This window comes from Tenebrio molitor, chromosome 8 (assembly GCF_963966145.1).
Source record: "Tenebrio molitor chromosome 8, icTenMoli1.1, whole genome shotgun sequence".
In the NCBI taxonomy this organism is placed as follows: domain Eukaryota; kingdom Metazoa; phylum Arthropoda; class Insecta; order Coleoptera; family Tenebrionidae; genus Tenebrio; species Tenebrio molitor.
Window position 1 is genome coordinate 4,206,830 of NC_091053.1, and position 19,951 is coordinate 4,226,780.

At 36.8% G+C, this 19,951-nt stretch overlaps 1 protein-coding gene across 3 annotated transcripts in view; it reads left to right on the top strand.

Annotated features, from left to right (window-relative positions):
• LOC138136667 (phosrestin-2-like) overlaps nt 1-19,951 on the top strand; it is an 81,203-nt gene that overhangs the window by 48,595 nt on the left and 12,657 nt on the right. For all 3 annotated transcript variants that reach the window (XM_069055934.1, XM_069055936.1, XM_069055935.1), the window contains one exon: nt 11,935-12,082. In XM_069055934.1, the coding sequence (XP_068912035.1) occupies nt 11,935-12,082 (148 nt within the window). The remainder of the gene's footprint in view (nt 1-11,934; nt 12,083-19,951) is intronic.

Below are 19,951 nucleotides of genomic sequence, written 5' to 3' on the forward strand. Positions count from 1 at the left end.
CCTCCAAGATACTTTACACGGCAACTCGTCGCTAAAAACGCTTCTGAATTTTTTGTCAGTGTCGGAGGCTTCCACAGATCGATGTCGCTTTTTGTCCGTGTCTCTTCGACCATTAAAACGCAAACAAACAGAGATACACCGACGCCAGTTAAAACACACGACACAATGAGACCAGCAAGGCATGACTGCATAAACAAGAACGAGAAACACATTAGGTCTTCTTCCGCACGAAAGCCGGCCTCTTGAGGGGATTGATGGGGCGCATTTAGGTATCGATGTGCGCCCTTCTCGGCATGCAACAACAAATTCGATGAATATCTGATGGGGACCGAAATCCGAACCTGGTGTGCTTCTCCGAGGCATTAATAGCTTAAGAAAAATTGTCTTCCGGTATCTTGTAGAAACATGGGTTATCGATCGGGAAAGCTACCGGAATTAGGTGCACTGACAAGGGCTCAGTACAAATTAATCGCAGCAAACACGATGTGGACGCGCTACAAATAGCTTGACGAGGGGAGGGTTGTAATTGGGTGTGCAGGTGGAAAAATTTGGGGGAAAAATACAACGTGGGGTGGTTTGGGGTGGGTGAGTCGTAACTAAGGGTTTAGGGTCTGGTCGTGTCCGCTTGTTAAATTGCGCATCTCTAGGAGTGCGCTTTCTTTCCAAAGAAAAATTAAAAAAATCAGGTAAGAGAAAAATTATGAAAAAAAAAAAAAAATAAATAGAGCGAAAAATGGAAATACAGTCGTGCAGTTTTTGCACGATTGGTCAGGATCAAATATACAAAACACAGTTTTAAGATTTCATCTAGCTCGAACAGATCCTGCGCAATCGTCAGTGATAAATATTTTGCATTTTTACAAAATATGTATTTCCATTTTCTCATTTTTTCCACCACTACTAGAGATAACACTATCAGATTGTGCCGCTTCATTCGTCACATTCAGGGCTATAAAATGCTCCTTTTATATTTTATATAACTCAAATAGTAAAAAATATAATCATTTTTATAAGTATAAGATATTTCCCGGCGCCTCCACCATTTTTAAAAAATACAGAGTGTTATTGAAAGTTGTACAGATATTTTAACCACGAGCTACTGGGTTCATGTAGAACTCGGAAAAAATAAAATATGATATACAGGGTGTATTTTTAAAATGTGCCGAAATTTTACCTACGGGGTTGTTTGACAACGTAGAACACTAAAAGCAATTAAATAAAATTGTAGCTCAAAAAATGTCATTTTATTTTTTGACATAGAATTTTTTAGATTTTTTTTCCGAGTTCTACATGAAGCCAGTAGCTCGTGATTAAAATATCTGTACAACTTTCAATAACACCCTGTATTTATTTGTGGATTCTGTATCTACAGGGTGACTTCGAAAGTTGTGCAGATATTTGAACCTGTGATAGAACCCCACAAAAAGTAACGATTGAGCCAATAATGCCTTATACGAATGTTGATATTTTTCGAGAAAAAGGGGCTCAAGTTTTTTCAAAAAAAGTTTGGAAGTCACTGAATTTTATGAAAAAATAGGTCAAAAACAATCATAGTAGACTTTTTTGTTGTCATTTATTTCAAAATTAAGTCACTTTGACAAGAACTTCAACCTTAACCTCAATTTAAATCACAAATGGCTTTCACCAACCTGGAGACAACCGATATGGTTTTGATCTATGGCAAAGCCCGTGGACATTCAGACCAAATCTACTGTGAAAGGTTTCCCCAATGCACGAATCTTTGTAAACGTTGTGCAGCATCTTCGCGATTTCGCGCGTTTCGAAATAAATAAGCGCGTCTTGGCTGCCAACGAGAAGATCGCATTTTAGTTGCAGAACAAGAAATTCTTCATAAAATTGAGAACAAGTTTGTAGTTCAAAACGCCGCTCAGGAAATTTGTCAAAACAGAGGCATTCTGAATCGAATTCGGCTTTCTTAGGCACGTCGTGCTGAAGCTTACATTGCAAACGATGGCAAGCATTTTTCGCAACTTCTTTTTGCTTTTGACTCATTAAAAAAAAAAGATTGTCACTGTATCTATCGTAGAAAATTATTTCTTGTTATTATTCACGTTGTCTATTCTCATATCCTACGAAAAAAAAATAATTCCACGTAATATTTGGACGGGAGTTGAGATATGTCAATTAAAAAAATATCGAGGTATCAAGAATTTCGTTGGTATGAAAAATTCCCCATAACTTATGCATTCGACATTTGGATAAAGGACGTTTCGGAAATCAATACCATCGCCTATGCGGGTGGTATTGAATTTACCAGCTGCAGTCACGAGTGTACTCAATTCTAAAACCAAGTTGTTTACACCGGCGGAGAAAAATAGTGTGTTTTAAAACGACGATTAATTGCAGGAAAACATTTAAAACGGCTTTTCCCAGACACCTAATGCACCCGAGAGATAATTATCTTACTCTGGATGGGATTACAGTCTAATCCTTACAAATTTGAACGAATCACAAACCAGCCAAAAATAAACCGAAAACAACGTCAGTGGCGCCGTTAAATATTTCACCACACTTACCACGACTTCCTAATCTTCCAGTTCGTGCCAGCGAAGAATCTCTCATATTGAAATTTTTTAAATAAACATGACCCGATCGAAACTCTTTCCTCGCTCTTGCGCTTCCACGCAATGTTATCATATTTTTCTCTTTCATTCCGATCCTCGTCCTTCGGGACTTGCAAACAACCAAACTGCGCACCCCTAAAATAAATTATTGGGGTGTTGTTCCCGGCCATGTTGCAGAAGCGCCAAATCCCCGCTTAATTTCACACTGACGCACTCAACACAAATAATAATAATAACAATAATAATAATAATTTAACATGTTTTTTTTAATAATAATAATAATGGTAATAAAACTTAGAGTTTTTCTAAGTTCTTCGTGCTCAACAACTAGCAATCACACCGAAGAGAACGCGGCGTTCCCGGCCTCCCATCCAAAAATTGACCGCATCCGATGTTGCTTAAGCTTTCTGATCGAACGAAAATTGGCGATTTGGAGGCGGCGGAGCCGCCCATTACTATTATTATTATTGTTTCTGCGAGCATACGGAACAAAGTAGTCCATACATTGTTTTTATGGATGGCCCCAGTAAAAGTTTTAAGTGGAAACATTTATTTGCGATGGTGTTGGAACTCGCGGAATGAATCCATTACTTCGGATGAAATATGTCCGTTTTTCCGCCAGACACCAGCGCCATCTACACGAATATATAAACGCGGAACGTTACATTTTGCTTTGGTGACGCTACACAAATAAAATGTGTCTTTATAACTGGATTTTCTTTTGTGCGTGGATCGCAGTTGATACAAAACACATTTACGTCAGAGTGCAGTGGGTTTTATAGATTCCTTTGGGCAAAATGTGTTTTAGACATTTTTGGATGAAAGAAAATGAAAGGAGAAAAATGTTTAGCGTGAATTTGGAAAAGTGCACAACTTCGTTAAACAGTTGAGACCCGGCGGTTAATTGGCCGATCGGCTTTGATATCTCGATCAATCATTTAAAAGCCCGGAATGTAATTGGTGCGTTAACCAGGAGCGACCAATGAAGCGTCAATTATCGATTATTGATTACCCAGTTGGTGTCGAATTGTCCTTTGTGAATTGAACTTAGTAGGTCATTTGGAAAGTTTGTAAAACTAGTTGGTCCCAAACAAGACTAAACAGACGTGAGTCTGCAGGATTCGCCACATCAACACCGATCCCACGAAACAACCAACCACAATCAATGTCAGCACTTGCTCTAAGTTTCGCAATCAAATAAATAATTCGCAAGAGGTCTGTGCGGAGGACTTCTGCTTTACGATTCCAACTATTTTTATTGCCAACTTTGGGAAAACAAAGTCTGCTAAAAAACAAACACCGGAACTATCGCAGCAGTGATTTCGTGTTCAAAGGGGTTAACGGACTGTGCGAAACGATTTAATTATACCGATGCGCCACTTTGATTACTGGGCCGTTTTAACGATTTCATGATCTAAGTCCTAGTGAAAGGCAAAGGGTGACTCCGATTTGCCACAAAATTTTCTATAAAATCAAGTCCAAGTTGTGAATGATGCGACAGTTCACTTGAAATGAATTTTATTTGATCGAGTTGTTTTGTAGACTCTTTGTAGAGTTTTTGGCAATAACACGTTCAGAACTGTTGCTACGGCAAAAACAGTTAAGACCAATTTTGTAAGTTGCTAAATTTTGAACAAAATCTCTTCTACAAATATTTCTGTACGTTCAACAGTTTTGGAGTTAGAGCTGTTAATATGTTGCTCTGTTTACGACGCTTGGCGTAAACTCACGTTCAGGCGTGGTGCTCGTTAAATTCGCGCTACTACTCCATTTGCTAATCAATTTTCAACTATATTTACATCTACGCGTTTAAATCGAATGCTTTTTATGACAAGTATCTGTGAAATGCATTAAAAATTGCAAAAGTTATAACGATTTCAATTTAGACGATAATTAGTAGTAATATGCTTTATTTTGCCTCACGGGCTTTAAAATAGCAATTCCAACAAAAAAATTAAAACAACATTTTTATTCCTATCCCCTATCCCTTTCCTTCTCTGTTCTTTCCTTCCTCTTCTATATATTTTTCATCCATCTTATCTCCCTGTCGTCTTCGTTCTGTATTTCTCGCGGTTCTTTTCTCTCCCTCTCTCTCATTTCGCTACATCCATTCCACATGTGCTCGATTTTCTCTCTCTCCTCATAGCATATTTTGCACGTTCTTTCTCCTCTCCTTCCATCCAATACCTGTTTTCTCTCTCCTCTTTCCCACATCTAAACTTCGCCATCATTTTTCTCTCTTTTATACTCTCTCTCCCCAGGTACTCCTTTGTCATACACCACCCATACCCCTGTTGTATCTTGGATTCTTTGATTCTTTCCCTTCTTTCTTGCTTGTCTGTGTCTTTGTCCCTTTCACTCAGCTCTACATTCATCCATCTTCCTTTTGCTCTCAATCCTTCCACTTCTTCACTGGCATACCCGTTCCTCTGGTAGTACTTCTCTCTCTCTCTCCCTCTCCGTGTTTTTTTTTCTTTTCTTTCCAGCATTCCGTTAGTATCCTACACTCTTCCCTTCCATCCATTTTTCTTCAAACTTTGCCGCTCTCTTTCCCACTTTGACTCTCATCCTATTCCTCCTGCACTGTTCCCTCCTCTGCCCACTCCTAGCACCCCTCTCAAATATTTTTCTTGCACTCTCTTTACCTCTTGTTGTTCCTTCCATCCCCAGATATCTGTCCTGTACATAAGTATCGTCTTTCTTTTCTTTCCGGCATTCCGTCAGTATCCTGCACTCTTCCCAGGCTCTCAAACATCATCATTCTCCTCTTGAAAGCACCTCCTCACTTGCTCTCTCCTCTTCCCCAAACACATCTCACTACCTTCTTTGCCTTCCTCACTGTGGATCTTTCGTTGAATGTGTTACCCAAGAATCTGAACTCGTTTACTCGTTCTATTTTTCTTCCTTCCCACTTCCACTCATTCTCTTAACTCTTCCCCTTTCTCTTATTGAACACCATCATTTTCGTCTTCTCAACATTCACTTCCAGCTTTTTCTTCCTCACATACTTTCTCAGGCTCTTCATCATTTCTTTCATTTGTCTTTCATTCTTTGCCACTCTTACCAAGTCATCCGCAAAAGCCAGACTCCAAGCTTTCTCTCTACCCACTACACTCCTCCCCGCTTTTGCTTTCCTTACTCCCTTTGTTGTCTCAAGCCATTCACGTTCGTTCTCTCCCACCTTCACCTTGTTTCTTGTTCTTACGTAGGTATATCTCCTAAATCTTCCGTAGCAGCCATTTTCTTATTCATCTCTCTTTCTCCCTCTCATAGACTCAAAGATTTTCTCTCTATCTACCTTGTTAAGCCGCCCTGAAGTCTACAAACAGTGCATACATCCTTCCCTCTTTCTTCTTTAATTCGCTCCTTGTTAAGTGATCCAGGATGTATACATTGTCCGTAGTAGCCCTTCCCTTTCTGAATCTTGCTTGACTATCCGGTACCATTCCCTTTTCTTCGATCTCTCTCTTCTTCCTTTCGCTCAAAATTGGCGCATATAATTATACCGTGTGTTATTCCTCGGTAGTTTTCTGCTTTGTTTTCCTCCGAGAATCCCTCTCCTCTCCATACCCCGTTCATTACTTCAATCAGTCTCTCTACTATTCCTTCGGTCTCATAAATCCATGCCTCATTCTGCATTCCGTCCCTCACGGTGTCTTTCTCTTTTTTAGTTTCCTTATTTGTCCCTCTACTTCTTCTACTGTGATTTCTGTGTCCTTTAGCGCCGTCCGCTTCTTCTTCTTTTCTGTTTCTGCCTTTCCTTCTTCCTTTCTCCCTTCCAGCAGTTTCATGAAGTACTCCTCCCATTTTCGCATTGTTATTTCCTCGCTCACTGATTCCTTACTCTCGGTTTATGTATTTCCATTGATAAACGAACTTTACGCAAAAATAATATTTGTTCCAATCGTATGATACATTTTTGATGAATTTCTTTGAATTTTCTTTCTCGAATCTTTTTTTTTAATTAGGTTAAAAAATACGTCCATAATGTCTGATGATTTTTTATTACAAGATAATATTGTATGTTACTACTTACTAGTAAGGTAGATAAAGGCATTATTATAATACGAGTGTGAATCGAAGTTGTAGGCTGATTCTTTAATCACACGAGTGCTATAATGATGCCTTATCCCACAAGTGACACAATATTTCATCTAAGACTGCCCAATTTGTTGAAAAATCAATTTCTTGTTTTGCTTGAAATAATATAATTAAATTAAATACATAATCATATTTCGCATTAATTTATTTGCAGTAACAAGTTATTTAATATTTTTGATTTCAACGAATCTGAAAGATGAATAACAGGTTTTCCATTAAGTAATACCAAATTCGCAAAAATCTTTTTAAATTTTTTTTGTAACCTTTGGAGACATTGTTGAATGATTTGGAAAATATCCTGCACTACATCCTAAGAACACCAAAAACGAACGGCTTTTTGTCGGATATAGGAAATGGCTCATGTATTAAACAGTCTGTTGGAATAAATACATTTGGGAAGACGCCAAAGAATATTGCTTCCTTTCTTAAATTACCAACTCCCAAAGAACGTACATGGAATCATTTCCGGAGATCATCTACGACATTACTTGCAGCCGAGTGTAAAGCGTCGTGGTGGCTGGAGGCTTAACGTAGTTGCCAAAAATGAACAAGTGATTATTAAGAATCAAAATTTGAATTTTAGAATTAAGTATTGTTATCTGATAACGGAGAAAATGAATTAAATAAACAAGAGCAACATTTTACATTCCTAAGAATGAGTAATTTACAAGCTTTATTACCAAACGCAACCCCACTGGTAAGCAGATTTTTCGTGGAAATGTCAAAGAAACGTCAATTTTAAAGCAACTGTGTTTTTGTTAACCTTGAAAAAAGTTTTCGATTTCGGCAAGGTTTGCGGACGTTTCCTGTAATTGTAAGCAACAATTATCCCAGAATAAGTGGTAAAATCGATTTGACCATTGAAGATAGAGCACTAATTCTTAGTAATTAATTAATTTTTAATAGATACGAAAATTGAATTCACTTTTCCACATTTGTCCAAAAGATGGAACTACAAGAAAAAATTAAATGGAATTGCTGGCAACTATGCTTCCAAAAAATGCCGACTAGCACGCTAATGATCTTGCACTTTACAGCTGTTGTTCTACCAACCTTCTTTAGCAGGACAATACCATTTTATGATACTTATTCGCTGATCAATATTGAAATTGATAATTTTAAATTGGCAGTGACCTTGACAATTGTTAAAAATAGTGACAGTTGCACGAAATATTGAATTCGATGTTGCCATTTCATTAATTTTTTTTTTATCCTCAAATTTTTTGTAAAAACAGCGACATCTCTTGGCACTGTTTATTTCGAGAGGTAGGCAACCAATAAAACGACTGTATATAGCAAGTATACATATGTATGTGTAGGATCAAGCTAAGACAGACGTTTCAATAAAACAAAAGATGAGGTAGCACTCTTGATTTGTTTTCTTGTTGATCATAGTTTTGATCTATTTAGTAATTCCAAATGAATAAGTTAATAACGAAACACATAAATATTTACAACATTCGTAAAATTATATCCAGTTGGAGAAGTCTTTAGTAAACATTTCGTTATATGTAAAACTGTTGTTCTAACTATCTTTTGGCTTTTGTTTAGTTAATTGTTAACGACTGTTTAAATTGTAAATATTTATTTATACAGTTCACCCTTACCTATACTTGAAACAATTGATTATTTTGTGCGGTATAAAGTGAAACACATTGAATACCACAAGTTATTGATCGCGTTTTACATTTTTCAATTCCAAAACTGCAAAAAATGTTTGGTTAATTTCAGGAAAGAAATGGGATTTTTTTGTGAAAGCATTATTATTCTTTCAGAAGTAGGATCCGTAACGAGATACAAAAACCGTTAAAATATATTCCAATTTCCAAATGATTCTGAGCCTCAAAGCACGCGACGCCTCATCACGCGTAACCTTCCACATTCGAATAATTTCTGCCATTGATCCGGAATGCTCCAGAATTGCAATCGTCTCCTAAAATTTCACGCTTGTGCCATCTTTGAAAAACGTCTCTCTCTTGAAAACTTCCGAAGTAATAAAATTCCACACGGAAAGGAAGTTAGAACAAAGTTACGATAAAAATAAAAAATTCTATTGTGAGCTGAAAGGACCTTAATCGACTTGTTGCTGGCCACGTACACCCCATAAAACGCGTCTTTGCCACCTTTTCTAAACAATCTCCCAAGACTGGCTGTCCAATAACAAGCAACTCGACACATTTATTGTAGTTTGCAACATTGTGTCAAGATAATAAAAGATTTTCAGTAATTACTAAGGTCGCATTTTCTAGCTCGAGCGAGAACAAGTTTTTAAGTCGGATTTCTTGACAATAATTGATGCATAATGAAGGGACAGTTTTTCAAAAATGGAGAAAGCTTGGGAGCGAATGAAGAAGTGTTAAGCTGTTCTTAATTAACAACTTTGATACATTGCCGCAATCTGTTAGTGGTTTGTAATTAATTGGAGCAATGAAAGTGTCATAACAGGTCCATCTCAGGGATCGTGTTGACAATGTGCTTGGAAAATTACTTAAAGCTGAAGTGGTTTGCTATTTTCTGAGGGAGAACTTTAAGAGGAGCACTATATATCAGATAATAAAACTTACGAGGAAGGAAAACTTGTGAAAAACTTACCAAAAAGCGGACAAGCATGGAAGTTGCTTTGACAAAGTATCGGGCCTTCAAATAAATATATATTTAGAGTAGGCATAGGTGACATTCTAATTCTGTTAACAGTGTAAAGCAATTTTTGCAGGTAACCAATTATTCTCCGGAGTTACACAGGTTACATAGTAAGCTTTTTCCCAATTTCATATTGTCATATTCCGTGGAGGGAAAATAGGGAGAATGCACTACAAAAATTAAAAATATTTTCTAACCTAATTTTATTTCGTTAAAATGTCAGACGTTTCTTGTGTCATTTTCTACGCTGGAAAAATGTTGTAAATAATTGAATTTCCATAGGTTGCTCTAAATATAAATTTATTTGAAGGCCCGTTATGTATCAGATCAAACCATCTCACGATGACGTCGAAATGCAATGTTTTCCATAGATGAAAACAATATATTGTCGGAACGTTATAGATGTGGATTGGGGACTTGTCGTTAAGTTGGCACTACCAGGATTTTGGATTTGTGACAGTTTTCTCACTAACGTACAGTTCAATCATAAGTTTTAAGCGACCTTGAATTTGACAGTCCACATCTAAAACATGTTTACTATACATATCGTACACACTCCTAGAATGCAAATTGCAAGGATTTGTTTCAAATAAAATACAAACATTTTTGGGGCTTATGCTTTTAAGAACACTTCCCGTAAAGCCCCATTTCCCTTTCAATAATTTTTTTCCTGAAGGAAAAAGACAATTTATTATTTAAAATATTTTATTCTTACATCGATAAATATACATTTTCTTTGCTACGTTAAATAAATAAACAAGTAATAATGACGTAAAAGAAATATTGAAAATATAACTGGGATAAATCATATAACAAAGTGTCTAATTTCCCCTTTTTCATTTTTATTGTTAAACAATTTTCCACAACGTATTCTGTAAACCAGGCGCTATTCCGCTGTTGTTCAATTCTTCCTCAAAATGCATTCCGATAGTCTGGTAATTGTTCTAGATTCTTCATTCATGTAAATTCTGTAGAGTTTTTGGCAAAAAGGTGTTTTCTAGGTTCACAACAGCACATCGTTGACGTTTCTTTGACATTTCAGCGAAAAATATGCTTACCAGTGGCGTCGCGTTAGGCAACAGAGCTGGTAAAAATGTAAAATGTTTCTCTTGTTTATTTTATAAATTATCTCCATTATCAGATAATAATAATAAAACTGACGAGGTATGATTTATTATAAAGTAGCGTTTGAGACCACAAATGGTCTACGCCCATGCATTGAACGCTTATTTGCACAGGATTCCGCTACGACATGACCGATAATTTACAACGCCTGTTCTGATTTGTTTTCTTTTTGATCTCATTGTACTTTCATGCCAAGAAGTTTTTTAAATTACAGCAAAGTACTATAAGAATCATTGGACTTAGAGAACATCAAGGTGATTGCATAAAATATTTCTCTGCATGTTTAATATTATCATTACCTTGTTTATCCATTTCTAAATGATTGGAATAGGAACATTAAAAAAATATTTGCTTATATCTAACCGTGAACTAATTTCGTAATTACAATACTGGACGAAGCGAAATTCGTGTTTTATATATTTTTGTTAAGTTTGGCAAAGTGCCGAATAGCCAATTGGGTTTACAGTATATTTTTTTAGATGTTTTATGACAGTTTCATTAATTAACTGAAAAATACAGAAAGATGGCCAAATTTATCAAAGAGAGATTTAACGGAGTTTTTTTAAAAATGAGAGTGATAACAAAGAGTTTCGGCGCAGAAATCACCAATTTAAAAATAAATTCATTCACTACATATGCATATACAAATATTGTACAGAGTGTCTATAAATGAATGTGGGATCCTAGTAGGCGTTGAAAGTTTGCCGGATATCAAATAATGTTTGTATGATCTACAAGAGGCAACCCTCACAACAAATTGGCTTTACTGCTTGCATAGCTTTACAAAACAGGTGTTTTACAAAGAAAATGAAATAAAAATAAAATAATGAAATTCCCTATTGATAGGTCTGAACACTCAAAAAATTGCGTATTTATTGTGGTGGCAACTTCATATTCCAGATCCATTTGCGACCTTACATTCTTTTATAGACAGTCTGTGTAATATGCGATTAGTTCAGCAATAGGTAATTTCTCCTGTGCCGCAACGTTTGGATTGTTTGATTGCGTGTTAAAAACCTTCGCGAATTTATTCCACAGAAGAATTTTCCAGGCGGGGAAAATTTGATTGTTCGAAACATCCGCTCCGAGTTTGCGATAGGACATTAAAGTCAAATCTAGATGATGAAAAACAGGAAGTAGAGCTCCTCCTAATTAATTTTCAGAATAGCTTTAAAATTTATGGCGACACCGACACAACATCCGCGCCATAATTTGCTGGAAAATCGCCATTTAGCCCTCCGCAAGGGATCATGTTGTTGTTCACCCTCTCGCTAATTATTATTTTTGTGTACCTTCCAGAGAAATCAATCGATGGCAATGTTGTTCTTGCAATTAATAACAGTCCCACGTTCTCGTTATTACAGTTCCGACAGGGGAATATTGTAAACGTAAATTGTAATTCGTTCCAAAACCGAAATCGTCCTGGCGCAGGATAATGAATTTATGAATTTTTGGCTCTACAGCGTGTTTTTATTTGTTGCAGGATGCATTGTTGAAGCGGTTGGGGAGCAACGCCTACCCCTTCAGCATGGAGATCACGCCTTTGGCACCACCTAGTGTTCAGTTAGTGCCGGCCAAAGAGTACAACGGCGCCCCCATCGGAACCAGTTATGACGTAAGAGCTTACGTGGGTAAGTTCGTGAATTTTATTAATTAAGAATAATAGGCGCGCAGCGGCGCTCTCAAATGAAGAGCGATTGTTGTTTTTAATCTTTTCATCGCTGGGCCTTAATTAGCGATATAAAAATTGCGCCACGTTTTCATGGAGACTAATTAAAGAGGTATCTGTTTTGTCAGGATTAAACTGTAGTCCGGATCGTGGTACTGATGAAACGTTTTCAAAGCGAGCTTTGTGTTTTGTTACTGATTTAATGCTCCCCGTGCTTTTACAGTTTTGGACGGACGAACTTTGTTCACGCGTTAATATTTAAACGGCGTGAAAACTGACAGATTTGGGGGTGTCTGGATGCAGGAATTTTTCACGGGTTTTCCAGGATTAAATGGAGAAAAGCTCATCTTCTTATGTACGCTATTCGATAGACAAAGCAACCACACAATTCCATTCGTACAAGCAATTTGTACCCAACAAAAATTACTAAAACCTGATTGGAGTCCACTGCAAAATATAATGATTTGAAAAAGTTCAATTCAACGTTGACACTGGGAGCAATTGCAATTTTTTGTGCATGCTCGCAAGTCTTCGATCCTGGAAAAGTTGGAAAGTTTTCCCTCGTGCATTTTACTCTTTGCTTTGCGAGTCTTTAGATTAGAAGACAACGACGGAAGTTTTTCCCACAAACGCTTCAGTTCAATTATGGAGTAGAACTTCATTTCTAGAAACTGTGATCTGTCAATAAATTATTTTTTGCATATCGTAATAAAAGTGGCACTTTTTTACGCGAAAAATCGTAGTGAAAGTAGTACTGCATCATTGCATCATTTTATTCCATCTCCTTGGAGATGATTGTCAAAGCATACCTATTTTTTTTTGTAATTTTGCATAAATCCTTTTAGATCAAATTTCTCAACTTACATCGATATGCAAAAAAATAGTGTGTACAACACGTTGTGAAAATCTCTTTTTTCACTTATTTGCTTGATTAACTCGAGCTACGCCCTCGTTAATCAATCTGCAAATTCGTGAAAAAAAGTATGACTTTCATAACTAGTTATACAATAGTTATTTTTCTAATTCAGTTACGAAAAGTAACCTTTGTGATATGTCATTTTAGTTGTCAAATGTGCTTCATTTAATAACTAGTCAAAAAAGTGACATTATATTATCACTAGTATTAAAAAATTACATTATATTATCACTAGTGTTAAAAAGTGACATTATATTATCACTAGTGTTAAAAAGTGACACTATATTATCACTAGCGTTAAAAAGTGACATTATTATCCCGGAAAATTATTGAAATAGCAGATTTAAACAGGATTTTAATTAGAATGTGTGCTTTTCGTAACTAAATTACAAAAAATCTTGTATGAAACTCGTAGCAAAATGGCAATTTTACAAAAAAGACGCTCATTTTGCAACTCGTTGCATAAATAGCTATTGTACAACTAGTTATGAAAGTCATACTTTTTTCACGAATTTGCACGAATTTAAATGTCAGTTTTTGCGTTGTGATATTTTTCGTTTCTTAACGATAGGTGCATGAATAAATGGACAGTTTTGAAATAGGGAGGCAGGCTTGACGTAAATGAAGATGTGTTAAGTTATGGGCAAGAAGCATTTTCATATACTGGATTAGAAGAAGTAGAAGAAGCTCATTTAAAGAATTACGTTTACCTTTGGAAAATGGACTAAAAGGAGAGATTTAATAGAAGGAAAACTTGTAAAAAACTTATCAAAAAGCGGGCAACCAAGAGAGTTGATTCCAAAATAATGAAAAAATTAGTTAAGTACCTTGGAAGAACATTGACACAAAGTGTTCTAATGGATATTTTTCCGGAAATTTGAGGGGAGAAGGTTTAAAATACTGCAAGATGTGGAGACACCACGATATAATGACAGGAAATTGAAAATAATCCTCCAAAAATGAAAAAAATATCAGACAGATTCTCAAAGAAAGTTTTGTTCTTGGACCATCAAAACAACTTCTCTTTAGGGAGCACAAGTACTACATTCACAATTTGGCATTATAAAAAAGATAAAAAGACTCCTAATGGAGTCGAGTTTAAAACAAAAATAAAACTTGAAGAACATTTTTGGTTTTGGCGGCGATTTCCAAAAATGATGTCTCTTCTTCCTAGGTCCGTCAAATTCGCGGCCAGAGCTAATGTTCACATTTCAAAATGTTTATCAAAAGTCAAAAAGTTCATCAATGATGATCATCAAGATAATAATATTGTGTTTTGGTTCAACCTAGCAAGTTGACATTATGCAAAGAAGTCGAAGAATCGAGTACTCCTAATGTTACTTAGATTCCTTCTAATGTTACTAATATTCCTTCGATTGAGGTTTTTTGGGCAGAGCTCAGTAATAAAGTATATGAGACAGGATGAGAATCAGCAAAAGGGAACCAAATGAAGTGCAGAAGTAAGAACAAAATGAAAAGAACTGATCAATTGGTTATAGAGAATATGACAGACGAGACTGTCATATGAAGAGGATGAAGGAAAATTACGAAAAGAGGATGAAAAAACCCCTTTTTAATTCATATCTCCCACCCCTCTCCTTCTCTATCCTTTCCCTCCTCTTCCATACCTCTTTCATCCATCCTATCCCTCTTCCGTTTTCATTCGGTATTTCTCCCCATTCCTTTCCCCCCTCTCTCTCTAATTTCACTACATCCATTCCACATGTGCTCCATTATCTGTCTCTCTCCTCATAGCACAGTCTGCACCTTCTTTCCTCTCTTTCCATCCAATACTTATTTTCTCTCTCCTCGTTCCCACGTCTGAATCTCACCATCATTTTTCTTTCTCTTGCACTCTCTCTCCCCAGATACTCCGGAATTTCCTCTATCATACACCTCTCATACTCCTTGTTGTATCTGGATCCTTTGATCCTTTCCCTTCTTTCTTACTTGTCTGTCTCCTACATTCATCCATCTTCCTTCTGCTCTCAATCTCTCCACTTTTTCACTGGCATATCCGTTCCTGTGGTAATATCTCTTTCTCTTCTTCTTCTCCGTAGTCTTTTTCTTTTCTCTCCAGCATTCCGTCAGTATCCTGCACCCTTCCCTTCCATCCACTTTGTCCTCAAACTGTACCACTCTCTTTCCCGCTTTCCCTCTCATCCTCTCATTCTCTTCAATCTTCCTCTTTCTCTTATTGAACACCATCATTTTCGTCTTCTCAACATTCACTTCCAGCTTTTTCTTTCCCAGGCTCCTCATCATTTGTTTCATTTTTCTCTCGCTCTTTGCCACTGTTACCAATTCGTTACTTTCGATTTGTACATTTGAAACAAATGTTCATTTGCTTTTCAAAATGTTTCTAACCCCAAAAGTTAGTTCATCATTTATTGTTTCTGGAGCAAAAGGCCGGAAAAATTCAAATCCAAAATGCATTCTTTCTGAGTTAGGAGAACCGCTGGGCCTTGCACATTGGTTAAGAGGAATTTGAATAGTCATGTCTACATTCGGATATGTTGATAGATATGTAATGAGGGGTGTTATGAAATCTGCTTTGGTAATTCTCGAGTAAACAACAATTAATTAATTTCCATCATGTCCAGTTAAACGCAAATCTGTGATAGAAATTCACAACAAACTTATTCAAAATCGATAATGTATCAAGGGGTAAAAAGCTGGGCCAGATTCTTTCAACAAGTACTGATAAGTTTATTAAAGACGACCAAAAAATTTCACTACAGATGAAGACATCATCGAAAAAATTGTTATTTACATTGGAGTACGGTAGGGGTATTTTACAGCGCGAAAACTAAGTTTCAGGCACGAGGCGAAGCCGAGTAGTGTTTTGAATGTAGTACTGTCATCCACATCACGATGTAGAGCCCTACTATACAAACTTTCTTTCATCTTTTATTTTACACCTGTTACACAAATATTTTCTTACGTTATAAATTTTTATTGTAGACCAAACCGGCAACACTCTCTAGACGAATAAAATAAACGCATCCGTGTTTTTACTTGGCTGCTGATAAGAAGCCACTTCGACTTGAAAGCATCGAATATGTAAACTTGATACGGCGTTACATAAATGAAATCATAGAGCGTTTCCACTTTGCGCTTCTGCTCTATATTTAACTCCTCGGCCCGACGTGAAATACACCCTATAAAGCGTACGATCGATTGCTTTGCCCTTTTACTTAACAGCATATCCCGATTTATATTAATTGAGGAACCTGTCTTCCTTGTAAATATATGGGCGTTCCCGTGGGGAGGGCGTGATGTAAACGGAATTGGATGAACAGGTTGGATCTCAAATCTTTCGACTGAAACAATCTAGGTTCTGTGACGTCACAGACAGGATTAATTCTTGTCAGTTGTCTAAGTCGTACCTGTGTGGTTCTTGCGCGAGTCTCCCCATTAGGACCAACACTTGTGGCAAGCTGCCAACTTGTTATTCTAATCGGATTAGAGTCTTAAAAGCGCCATTAAACGGATAAATTTGGGATTTACCGGGGAAAGAATTTCACTCCTGAGCCAACCCTATTTTAACGCCGTTGTCATTGTTACGACGCAACTTTTTCCTCCTCATCATAAATTCATGATTTTATGAATAATTCAGCCGACTTGCACATCGGTTTATTCATTATTTATGAATGGTAAATGTGACAACATTAGCTTTTTTCAGCGACCTAATTGACAGTGGCGGCTCGCCTCATTTTCAATTAAATCTTACACAAATCACATTCGTGAGTCTCGACTTGCAGTGGTAAAATGTCACCTGATGCTGCACAATTTGACTGTGCTGTTGCCATAGTAACGCTGTAAAACAGTACAACGACGCGTGCCAACTAAGCGCGTCATCAAGAGAAAACTATCAATACTAGCTACACGCGAGCATGGTGTCGGAATGAATTTTGAGGCTTACAACATAAAATTATTTTGCTTTAAATTATACTTAATTATTCTCTGTGCCCCCGGCACTAGCCGCCCCTGCTAATTGGAGTTCAGGCCACCACTTACTTTGTTAATAATTCAGGAATGGTTGGCGCACAACAAATCACCACTTGTGCTGTCATTAATGATGATTGATCCACGGCGTGTCCTCTTTTCCGAATAATCTTCCGGAAAATTCCGTTCTCAACAATGTGAAAGATTTTTTTATGGAAAAAAACTTTTACGTTATTACGCAAATATTTGTCTTGCCGCGGAATACAAAAATGATTTTTTTAAAGGCGTATTGTTAAATACAGGGATTGTTTACATTTTTTGCTCTTTTGTATTTGCGTCGAGTTTAATTAGGGATTTGCGTAAGCTGAGATTACACATTAGCGAGATTACACATTAGATTTGAAGCACAATCTACCATGAAACTTGACTAGTAATTTGATAATACAAAATGTCTTCCTAAAATGGAACTTTAGATTCAGGCAGTGTGGGAGTAGTGATGATTTATATAGAATGAAGGAAATCAGATAGTAATAACGAAACTACGAGGGTGAAAGACGAAGTGAGTTGATAAATTTAAAAAGTTTTTCAATACAATGAGGAGTGTAAGACTTCAGAAAATGTTATAAGATTTGCTTGAGAGGTTTGTTTCTGCAAGAAGTGATGCGTTTCAGCGTGTTTTGGCAGACACGTGATCAAAGAGAGAAATCATATTTGCATAAGAAGGAAAATTTGTGACAAATTTGTGACAGAAAAAGGACAATCAAGAAAATTGTATTAAAATATACCACGGGACTAAAGTGGATTTTCATCCCTCTTATAATTATCGTCGTCGCTGCGCTCGTTATTATAGATATTTCTCATGGGCGATTAATTTTAGGTGTGCCGCTTTATACAGGGTGTTATTGAAATGCGTGACCAAATTTTAACCACGACCTACTGGCTTCATGTAGAACTCGGAAAAAATATTTAAAAAATTCTATGTCAAAAAATAAAATGACATTTATTTTTTGAGCTACAATTTTTTTTAATTGGTTTTAGTCTTCTACGTTGTCTCACAACCTCGTAGGTAAAATTTGGGCACATTTTAAAAATACACCCTGTATATCATATTAGTCGATCATTTCCATTTCGATATTTTTTTTTATATTTTCATCATTTAGAAATGGTCCAGAAAATCCTTGCTTCACACATCCCAAAAATAAAATCCCTATCAAAATGTCCCGTTGAGCGTGTTAAAAAAATATGTCAAGAGGATTATCCGTCGAGGTGTCGAAGTTTCAACTTAATCCCTTCGCATTTGTTCCTTTAGCCGTCGTATCGACCCAGCCGGATGTGCCATCAACTTTTAATTAACGCCGGTACGTTTTAATTACGGAATTGAATTTAATAGTCTGATCCTGCGGAGTTTACTGTGACATCTAAACTAATGTTTACCTCGGTTTATCCAGTAATAGTTGTTGAACTTCAACCGCCGCCTCTCGACTGATCCGCTAAACCGCTCATATTAATCGAATCACGTCACATTCATCCTGAAAATCCGTGCACATACGCACTGGAGGGAAAATCTCTCCCGCGCCGGAACCAAATGAAAAATCCCTTTCCCGGACGGACTTGCATCGAGTGTGCCTGACCACGTGATCGCATCAGGAAAATTGAGAAAATGCCAAGTTCACGTGCCGTGGGAAATTCGATCTTGTCTGTTTTCCACACGTGAAGGTAATCACTTGATGGGTAATTAAACGCGACGGGCTCCAGGGAATCTCAAACTAAACCCAATGTAAGCTTTTTTACAACAAATAGGAGGAAAAAGTCAAATGACAATATTAAAAAATTCGGATTCATTTCAAAATGTTGATGGAAACCGTCAGCGGATTTTCGCTCAGCAAGCCAAAATAAAAAGCCTGTTTATTTTTCATTATAATTATCCGCATCTCAATGATTTGCACAAATAATCTTGCTGGGCTGGATCGCTTTAATTTAAATTATTTTTAATATGTAAACACCCGCCTAGTTTTAATATTTTTTTTAATATCGCTTTGGATCGATCGACGCAATAACAATGCCCCAACAGGAGCGAGAAAAACGAAATCAGTTTTGCATCACTTGGCAGGAACTCTATACTCCGGTCATTTACGCAATATAATGGTCACGTACGGCTCAGCGTAATTGGCTGTAGAAGAGGCTCCACCTCTCCTTGTGATTGGTCTATATTGCCGTAACTGAATTTCACAACTAATTAAAATCTGGGGTTTGGATGGTCATTACATCATTTTAAAATTGTCCTATTTTCCTTAATTGTGAGGTGTTGTAACCTATTAGCAAACATTTTCAATTGCTCTCGCATATTTGTAACAAATATCAACACTGATACATTTGTGCAATTAACAGAAATATAAAAGCGTCATGGCCATTAATTAAAAAAAAATAAGACTTTAGTGTTGATTTCGTTTATACCACATTAATCAAATTAAATTAATGTTGTAGGATTAAATTCAATTTTATTTTTTAACAGCAGGCCCCATGTTGTGGAGCCACTTTTAACATCATGCCCCACGTTGGGCGCCACTTTTAACAGTATGCCCCACGTTGTGGAGCCACTTTTAAAAGTTGTTTGTGTTGTAAAGTGTTAATTTACAGAAAGGTAAACAAAGTTAATAAAGGTTTGTAGTGAGACTCTTGAGGGAGTTCGGATGATCATATGAATAATAATTGATTTGTCCATGCGTGCATCCCTTTTATAGCCTGGCTGGGGATGGTGCGGCACGCTCCGACGGCGCGCAGCTGATGATGATGGTAGGGGCCCAGCGATTAGATTCTCGCTGGCGACGGTAGCGCTTCGAAAGGGTTAGTACAGGGCGCTTTGGTACTACATCCGTGATTTATGCTACAATTTTATTTTCTCATTTCAGGCCATTTCTACTTTGAATTCTTAGCCTTTAAAAATAACAAACACTAAAATAGGTACTA